Source organism: Lycorma delicatula, chromosome 3, assembly GCF_047948215.1.
Source record: "Lycorma delicatula isolate Av1 chromosome 3, ASM4794821v1, whole genome shotgun sequence".
In the NCBI taxonomy this organism is placed as follows: domain Eukaryota; kingdom Metazoa; phylum Arthropoda; class Insecta; order Hemiptera; family Fulgoridae; genus Lycorma; species Lycorma delicatula.
Genome location: NC_134457.1, coordinates 159,879,263 through 159,889,996, shown reverse-complemented (window position 1 = coordinate 159,889,996; position 10,734 = coordinate 159,879,263). Strand labels below are relative to the sequence as shown.

Below are 10,734 nucleotides of genomic sequence, written 5' to 3'. Positions count from 1 at the left end.
CAGAATCTGTTAAATCTCTTTAATATACTGTAATTTTTTGAAATATTTTTCACAAGAGTGTAGCATAAGACTATGAAGGGAGGCAATCTGATACCAACATATTTTCGCGGAGCGCTATTCAACTACGGATCATTGTGATGGGAAAAGGTTAAATAGTCATAATGAAACGACTTCACATAATTAATTTATAAAACTGTAGTAATTTCAGATATAATGAAATATGCAATCATAATTTGAAATTTGTCTTAAGAAAACAAGTAGATAATTTAACAACTTATAATTTACAAAGTACTGTATTTATTAATAACTGAACATAATAGTAGAATATCAGTTTTTAAAAAATAATAATTTGAATCACATTTGTACAAAACAGTATATAGCTAGTCGATTGCATAAACTGAGTATCATGCCATGAAAATCTCATTCAGTCAAATCATAAAATAATTATAATTCTAAATATATTTACTACACATATATATCTTCATGTTAAACTAAATGAAGCAATGCTATTTTTTTCAATATAAAAATATTTCTTTAAGACACAAACATGTAATATTTTTAATATCAGTACCACTTAATTACCTGCGTAAAACACAATTACAAAATTAATCTGTTGTATCTAAAAGATAATACAGTGTTATTATCTACATACTAAGTAAATAAAATTAAACTTTAGATAATTACATAATAAAAAAAATAAAGCTTTTGTTTACATTATTCCTGATATTCAATTTGTTTTAATGCAATTGCCATGCTTATATAGTTTGTTGTATTATAACTTAAACTCCTATTGTTGTAATTATAACTTTTATAAATAAAATGATTTTTACTTTATACTTTTATTTAAAAATTAAAATGTGAAATTTAAGCTAAGGGTGTGGACTAACATGGTATTGCTTTACAAATGAATGTATTAATGAAGTTTTATGTTTAAAACGTGATAACACAATATTAGTATAGCATTTAAGAAACTAATAATTTAATATTACCACTTAGACAATGACCCAAAAATAAAATAAGAAATTTAAAAAAAAGTGTTTCATAAAATTTTGATATGAATGTTGCTTTCAGTAAATAAAACTAATTACAGAATTATCTAAATTAGTGTGAACAATTATTTAATTTTATTTCCTTGTTAGCAGCCCTTCTATTAAACATACTTTTATTCTGTTAATACTTCTAGCTGTTGTGTTTAATATTTTGAGTTGCTAAATAATGTTTAGTGAAACAACAGGCTTATACATAATTACAGTTATTTTATAGTAGATGAGTTTTTAATGTATGAAAATGTCAAGCCTGGCCAGGATTCGATCCCAGAACCTTCCAAATAAAAGGCAGAAATGCTAGACCAGTCTACTACATACTTTATTGTGATAAGTTTTTAAATTTTTAAGATTTATTAATTTATCATTAGATTTTAATCAGTTATAGCAACAAATATCAGTTTTTACATCTTGTTTTCATTATATTTGGCCTTCGTGGAGGAATGGTCTTTCTCCAGAAGGTTCTGGGCCAGCTTTGTCTGTCTCAGAACAAAATTAGCTCGCATCCAAAAAAAGTGTGGCAACTGTGATAACGTGTCAGTCTGTAATTGCAAGCATTAACAAATAAATATGGATACTGTTTTTTTAAGGAAAAGGAGCAAGTCAATGAACATTGTTCTATAACATTGCCGAGGTAAATGTATATAAGATTAGCTTAAGAGCTGTTAATAGAAATATTCAACAAGTAATAAGTCAACGGACTTATTACTTGTTGAATCTGGTAACTTCGATTTAAAAAAGATAACCAGTGCCAAAAATAACTATTTTAATCTGAAACAATTTTAATCTGAAGAATTGCAGAATAGTGTGCTTCTTTAGATGCAAGGCTTCTATATTTCACATTAATCATTATCATGACATGAGAAAATCCAGTCAAAGTTTTAGATTAATAACACAGTGATCAATGCATAAAGATTATGAAAAATATTCAGAATATTTTCAGGCAGTTTCTTCATCTATGAGTCAGGCTCTATTGTTCTAATTTATGATAAATAATGAATTCTGGTAAATAAATGCTGTAGAGGAAAGTTTTAGAAATTTTGGTCAGAAAAAGCTGTGACCCAACTGGATGCAATGTTTTATTTATTTAAAACAAAACAGTGTTTTATTTAAATATAAGCGGTGGAATTCATGAACTTTATAGTTACTTTCTTGAGTGGCCTGGAAATTACCCAAATCTCACTCCTAATTAAAATTTGGTTTGACAATGGTAAAATAAGAACAAGAAATAAAAAATTATTTCTCTATCTTATAAAATTTACTTAGATCTTAATTTTTTATATTTTAATAAATATTTGTTATTAAAAATAATATTGTTCACAATAATTTGCATATCACTATATAGAAATAATCATAAAAAAAGTTAGTGTTTTAAACGATTATTGCCTTACAAACCACATGTTTGAAAAAACTGATTTTTTACTGGATTTGCATAATTTTTGTGAGTTGTGATTTATTTGAAGAAAACCTGCAGGGATTTCAGAAAGTCTGTAAAAGTATCCTACCCCTCAATTTTGCCATGTTTTCCAGTATTGGTATTGCAATTTCAATCTAATAAGTTACAAAACTTATTTTTTTAATCACGTTTTTGTAAGCCTTAATACTATATAACTTTTAAACAACTTGCTATTTTGATGGACACTGTAAATAAAAGTATATTATGAAATTTAATTCAATTATAAAGTTCAATTGCTATTTATTTACTTTAAAATATGAATAATTAAACATAATAGTAATATAAAAAGAAAAGATAATCTTATTAATGATATGTAAGAAAATTTAGCTGAATTTAATTAATTTTTGTTTCTCATTATACTTTAAGCTAAATCTTCAGATAAAATATCTCTATTACTATATGCAGACCTGAATAATTTATGGTAAGTGAATAATGAGTACTATAAACACAGTAATGTAAATAAAATTGTAAACCTTTGTTTGTTCAAAATTTTAAATCTCTGAAAGTTCTTCATAAATTACTTTGAAATTTTGACACAACATTACATTTGAATACGCTTGTGTTTTTATAAGCCTACTATTTATATACCTAAGATGTCACACCTGTGACAGGTAAAAACTTTATTTGAAAAACAGCGTTGGATGTAAAAGCAACACACTCTATACTAAATATTTTATGATTCCATTTCAATGTTTCCAATATGTGCATCTGCTATAGACTAAAATAGTACTGGACCGCTTTATGCGCGGGGAAAAAGGGAGAAAGAGAAAAATCAAAGAAGGTAAAAAGGGAAGAAGGGTAAAATAGAAAAAAGAAAAAAAGGGGAAAACAGGGAAAAGGAAATGGAAAGGAGAAAAAAGGAAAGAGGAAGGGGAAAGGGAAAGGAAATATGGTAAAAATGAAAATGGAAAAAGGAAAGAGTAAGGGGAAAGGTTAAATTTTGTGAAATTCTGTAATGTTTTATCAAACTTTCAATTGTGTTCATTTAATCATTAATTATATATACTCAAATCTAGCAATAGCGAAGCATTGCTGGGTCTGCTAGTTTTATATAAATTAAAAGACTGAAATTATACAATAAGAAAACTAAAATTGGTACTGAAAAAATTAACAGAAATGACAACTAAAAAAAAAATTTTCAGATTATTTTCTAAATGGAAAAAAACAACTGATTTTAGAATATATTAATTATTTTTATTCATAACACACTATATTTTTCATTTAATTCAAATATTCTGTGATTTAGAACCATATTATTAATTCAACAAATATACAAGAATTAATCAATTCTTAGAAAAAATTGAAGTAAGATTTGGTCTTTATATTATAATTATTGAGTCTTTTAAATAATGAATTTCTTAGCATGATTAATTATACAACATATTATCAAATTCAATATTTATGTCATATGAATATAAGAGAGGCACTAAAACATAAAGCAATTCAAAACATAACTCTCTAATAAAACAAAAATGGATTGAACAGTAAAGTGAATTTGTCACTTCTAATCTACTAAAATTAATTTTTGTTTTAACTTCATCACCATTATATTTATTATTCTAAATATCCAATCAGCTAAAAACCATAAAAATTATCAGCTGCTAATAAATATAAAATTAAATAAAACATAAAATAAAATGAACATTAAAAACAGAAAATAAAAAAGTAGGACAACTTGTTTAAGCTATATTTTTGTACTAGGTTTGAGTTATATTAACTTATATTTTTTGTCATGATGCATTTAATTTAATTCTACAATACTGATTATATTATGCCTAACATTTTCTAATACTTTCAAGCAACAGATTTTATCCTGCAAGACCTACTTCACTACAATCTTTTAATTACAATAACTTGTTTTTTAAGGTAGTACACAAGTATAGTTACTTTCTGGTAAAAGTGATATAGGAATAACTTTGATTATAGTAGCATCTTGTTAAAAATAATTTAAACGAATTAAATATTAAAATTATGCATTTAAATTAATAGTTATAAAAAATTTAATTAGTTATAATAGCTATTTAAATTAATTAGTTATAATAGCTATAAAAAATTAAGTGTAATTTTTTATTATTTTTAACCATATTTTATAATTATAATCTTTTCATAGTTACAGTAGGCTGGAAAGAAAAACAAAAATCTATGAACTTAAAAATTCCAATTGATGCACATATCTTTGTTTTTGATGTCTTAACAATTTGAATGACCAACATTCATTTAAAGAATATCAGCATCTTGTTCTAAAATACCTAAGTCGTCTTATACTGGAGTTAATAGTATGTTTAGAAAGTAGAAATGTTTGAACAATAATAATAATAATAATTATTATTATTATTATTATTTTATCATTAATAATCTATATTTTATTATCTAATAGTAGTTACAAACACATGTACATTCATAAAAAAAATTATTCAAAAGTTAGCTAATTAATAATTTATAATAGAAAATAAACACAGATTTTCTGTAAGAAAAACATGTCTATTTCAAAACTTTTTACTTGTATGAACAAAATCTGTATTATGGTTCATAAATATTGCTTACTCTCCAAGACAGTTTCTGTAACTGTATCATACTGTACGAGCACCTCTGCTTATTGTAAACAACCTACTAGCAAGAAAAATTTTTAGTTCAAATAAATCAATAAATAATATGATTATATAAATAAAGAAAAGCTACATTCAGTTGTTACTATACTACTGTTATTTTACAATAATTATGTCTCTAAATGTACCTACAAATATATAAAAAGATTTAAATAATAAGTTGTAATAGTAAATACCAACATGTTCAGTGATTACATAAAATGGAATAAATAGAATTTAAAATTTAAGAATATAATCTGTACTTAAATACTGTATGCTTATACACTATTATGAATAAATAACACTACAAAATGTCATCTTCAGTAGTCTTCAATGTAGTAGTCTTCAATAGTCACATTATTTTGTCAAATAATGTGACTATTAAAAGGTAAACTGAACTGTAGTTAAGTGAAATATTGTATTTTTTTGTAGGTAATTTAATATTAAAATTACTTCAATAAAATCAAAAATAAAAATTCTAGTTTATTCTATTTACTGCTTTTCTTATAATGCATGTACTATTATTACACATTAGCATTTTATGCTGTATAAATTTATTTATTTTTTAAACATTTTAATGCCTCTAATGATAACTACTTCATTATAAGAAATATGTGTAATAACCTTTCAGGGTTTTGAATGTAAAATATGAACAAAAAATAAATCTCATTTTCTTTATTTTTTAATTATTATCAAAAAATTTTCACCTAAGTTATTAAAAAACCTAACTATACAGATATTGTTCACTATCAATATTATTTTCATCTACCTTATCTCTAGGCCATGATAGTTAATCAATCAGATTAAGGCAAAATTAATGAATATATCACAAAAAAAATAAGAATAAAACTTATAAAAATAGTAAAAAATCAAACACAATTATCTATATATAGCTTTTTATAAAAATGAGTTTTTAAAAACTGAGTTTAAAATCAGCTTTTACAAACTATTAATGAAGAATAAATATAAAAATATCAAGTAAAAGAGTTAAATGTATTTACCCTTGTTTAAGCAGGTAGTATAAACATTACAGCTGAATTTCTTCAAAACTTATAACATCTTTTGGCACATAAGAAACTATTGAACAGAATTATAAGAATTCATTACCACATAAGAATATATATATTCTGGTCTGGCAATCGAGAAATGTAACAAGCTGCAGGTATACTCATTACATGAACAAGTTCTGAAGCATTTACTAGCTTGATTTCCAAGATATGAGAGAATTTCAGAATATCAGTCAAATCAAAGTGAAAAATTTCCAAATTTATACAGGGTAGCCATTTTGAATTTTTAACTGTAAAACCGTAGTTTGGGTTGGCAGGAATATTATGACATCATTTTGTTTCCTAGTCAATGCCACTTAGTTACAATGGAGAATAGGTATAGAATATTTTGAAGCAAAACTGAACCAATTCAGTTTTGATAAAATATACCTAGACCTAATTAAAAATATTCAAGAATAGTGTGCTAGATTTGTCTCGCTGCTCTTTGGTCAGAATACTGACCCCAGATTTAAACTTACATCTGGACAAAATATGAGTGGTTCAGGAATAAAAATGCTCAACAGCTTTTAGTAAAATGTGAAAAAGTAAACATTTCCTGAAAAAAATCTTTGGAAGCCTTATGAAGACCATCTTTATCTAAATCTGTGGTTCTCATCCCGGGGAACATAGAAGAATTTCAAGGGAAGCGTGAATGTATTTAAAAAATAAAAATAAAGTAAAATTGTAATTTATTCAGTTTTGTGGTAGCATGTCTATTTTCAAAATTATCGTAGTTTTTTGTACGTTGTACTCTAGCACACGATCATTGTAATAACACGATAACTGTCCGTCTGGCAACACTGTAAGAGCATGAGAATGGTTACTTGCTACTCTGCTTTTACTTTGTTATCCCTACTCCGGCATCATGCATACCAGTGTCATCAATCGTGTAATTCCTCTGTGAGCCGCCACTTTTGTTGTGATTCTTGATGCCTGTGTTGTTTGTTTTAAACGCATTAAAAAGTGAGAGTGACAATTTGTGTGTTGTAGTAGGAATGAAAATGGCTAAATTACTACTAAAAAAAAAACTATAGTGAAGACTGTACTTCACTAAGACTGTACTTCATTGAAAAAAACTGTCATTTTCCTCATTGTGTTATTTGCCATGTTCTGAATAATGATGTAATGGCCTGGACGTTTGGAATGACATTGATTACAAATCATTCTGATCTGAAAAACAAGCCTAGTGACTTTTTTATTGCCAAGAAAAACGGTCTTAAACACATAAAATCTGATTCCATTGGAAGTTTTCTAATGGAAAATGATAAAGCTGTTGAAGCTTCTTTCAAATTGCCTTGTAAGAATTGCTTTAAACATAGTAAACCATGTCAAATCCAGTGTTTTGAACACTAGACACTTTGAGGCGTTGTGTCAAGAATTGACCAAGAAACTCTTCTTTTTCACACAGAAGTTTGTCGGTTGTCCAAAGGTAATATGCTTGGTAATTATTTAAGTTAAAAGTGGAGGTTGAAATTTTTTTGATGACTTCAAGACAAGATCTGTAAAGCAAGTTTACAGATGATAAATTTATCTCTTACTTACCATATTTATCAGACTTTCGAGAAACTCAACTTTCTGAACCTGAAGCTACAAGGTCAGAAAAACATTCTGAAGACTTATGATGCAGTTAAGGGTTTCACAGAAAAGATAGCTCTTTGGCAATGCTGCCTTCAGAGTTCAGAACTAAACTTTTCATCCTGTCCAAGATTAAACGACCTCCTCGATGATACAAAAAATTTTCCATTATACCTAATAAATGAATTGAAGAACTTTATATCAGGACATTTGGTAGCACTGAAAAATGAAATTGAAGACTATTTTCCAGATGTTAGTTCAGAGAACTGGGAGTTTAAGTTGACAAGAGATCCTTTTAAAATCGATGTGGATATACTTCCTGATCATATTCAGGTACAGGCAATTGACCTAAAATGTAATTCTCAAGCAAACGCGGAATTAACAAACAAGGATGTTGAAGATTTTTGGTTAAGCTTTTACTGTTTACCCACAAGTTGCTTTGGAAGCTGCAAAGTTTTTAGTACAGTTTTCATCCACATATCTGTGAATCTGGATTTTCTATATTAGCATACAATACTGAGCAAGGCTGGATGTTGAAAGTGACCTGAGGTGTGCTTTGTCAGTTACAACCAAATATTCAAAAACTTGTCAAGGACAAACAGTGCCAGTCCTCTCATTAATGCTGTGAAAGTGACTGATATTACATGCATAACTACCTCATGTAGATCGTACACCTCATATCAATTTCTATTTAGTTTATGATTCTTTGATTTCAAAAATTAATCAAATCGTATGGTAATAGTAATATGTTGAAAATAAAGTTATGTGTAGTAATATTAAATGTTGTGTATAAAATTATCTGAAATTAATTTAATAACCACTTTCAGTTTCATATTCCGATTGACTACATAAGTTGGTGGTGATGGGGAAGCGTGACCTCACATCAGTGTTCAAAGGGGGGCACAGAGCCTGAAAGGATGAGAACCGCTGATCTAAATGATAATGTTAACAAACAGGATTTACTACCAGGCTGTGAGAATCCTTGGGGTTTATCAGCAAACATTATACAGCAATAAGTGACAGCTCAGCGTAGTGTGCCATGTTATCAGAATGGATTATATCAGCACTTCACTTTTTTTTTTTTAAATGGCAATAGTTGTGCAGTGCTGTGACTTCAGAACATTATTCGGTTTCATTTGAATGTTTCTCAATAATGAACTGAATAATTATCAACAACACCACACGATTTCAACAGGGCAGAGTTATAGTGCGGTCTGAAAATATGGATTGTTGCTTTACAAGATTTTTATTGAAATTATGTTCTGGAATAACAATAAGATTTGGCCTATAAGATCTTCAGATCAATCAATATGCAATTTATTTTTATGGGGATTTTTGAAAAGTTTGGTCTTCTCTCATGACCTCATAACATTTAATGATTTGACGGTTAGAATTTGTTCAGGAATTGAAGCGATCTCCATTGAGATATTGTAGCAAGTATCAGTGATTTTTTTTTTATTTTATTAATGGAAATTAACAAATACTATACTAAATATTTTTAATAACTAATAGAATTAAAACATAATACAAAATAATTGAATAAAATAAAAATGTTTTTAAGTAAAAAAATATTATAATTAAACTTAATATTATTATATAATATAAAAATTATAAAGTACAAATAATATAGTTCAAATAACTTTTTAGGAACATTTAATTACTTACTTGCTACAGAATGTTAAATATAAAAAATAATTTAAATGCATTGTACTTTTTATGTACATTAGAATCTGCATATTGGTACAGTTTAAGAAAAAAAGAATAACCTATACAAAAGATAGATTTTTCTAATGAATTAAATTTCATAATGATATCAGATTACAGTTGATGTTCATATGATATACACGGAAAAGGTGGTTTACATTTTCCTGTTATTTACACCAAATTGTATTTTTTTCTCTAAAAAAAAATTTAAGTCAATATTTTAAAACAAAAAAAAAGAGTTATAAAATACGGATTTTTACTATAAACTCAAAAAGAACTTCCAGAAAAAGAAACAGATCCTGAAAGTATGAGCAGCTGTTTCAAAGTCATTGAGAATTGAGGACACTTATTTAATGGTAGCTGATCCAAGAGCTCAAAAGGTTGCGTGTGCTAAACTTTTTGTAAGTATAGCTGAAATTAATGGAAACTACAGTGATAATCTCTGAGCGAAAGTTTTTTTATTTTTCTAACTTCTACAAAAGATTTGATTGCTTTATTGTAAATATAAATATTTACATGAATTTAAAAATTCTCAGAAATTTCTTGATCTTTATTGGTATATATTACATATAAAAAGATATTAGCAATTTGTCCAAAATATTGTGACAACTTGCAGTGGGTAATTTTACAGTAATATATATATATATATATGTATATATATTTTCTCTTTCCATTGCAAAACTATTGACAACTACTTTCAAAGAGAATCACAGTATATAAAAATATAACTATTATATACAATTATATAAAAAAAGGATTTCTAAATTATCAAATTTTTTTTTAGATTAACAAAGTGCATATGAATTCAAATAGCATATGTGCGTATTCTCTTTCCTTGAAGAATAGCAAGAAATACAGGACCATTTATGATATATAAATTATTTGGAAAGGAAAAATTTTAATAGAAATTGGGTATTTTAAATATTGCAGCTCAAAGTCAAGTCAGACTGAATTGTCACAGCACCAATATTTTCAATTTCCAGGCTAACACAAGAACTCTAAATAAATGCAGAAGATTAAATATGACACTGTAAAATAAATTACATTAAATTAATTGTACTCTAAAATTAAAGAACAAGATATTTTAATGGAGAAGGCATTATACTATTTGCTGCAACTGAGTATTCATAACATGAATATTAATGATAAATTGTTATACTTTTTTTCATATATTCAATACTTAAAATATTTTATGTAATGACATAGAATATTATTTATTTTTCACTAGCAACTACAGGCTGAAACACAATTAGTTTTTTAGCTGTTATATACACAAAATATACAACATAGTAATTGAAAAAAGAACTATACTAAAAAGTATAATA

General features: G+C 26.5%; 1 protein-coding gene across 1 annotated transcript; it reads left to right on the top strand.

Moving 5' to 3' along the window:
- Positions 1 to 7,648: 7,648 nt before the first annotated feature.
- On the top strand, positions 7,649 to 8,212 carry LOC142321238 (general transcription factor II-I repeat domain-containing protein 2-like). Its single transcript, XM_075359235.1, has one exon. It carries the CDS (start codon positions 7,649 to 7,651, stop codon positions 8,210 to 8,212), a length of 564 nt encoding a protein of 187 aa, XP_075215350.1.
- Positions 8,213 to 10,734: the final 2,522 nt, after the last annotated feature.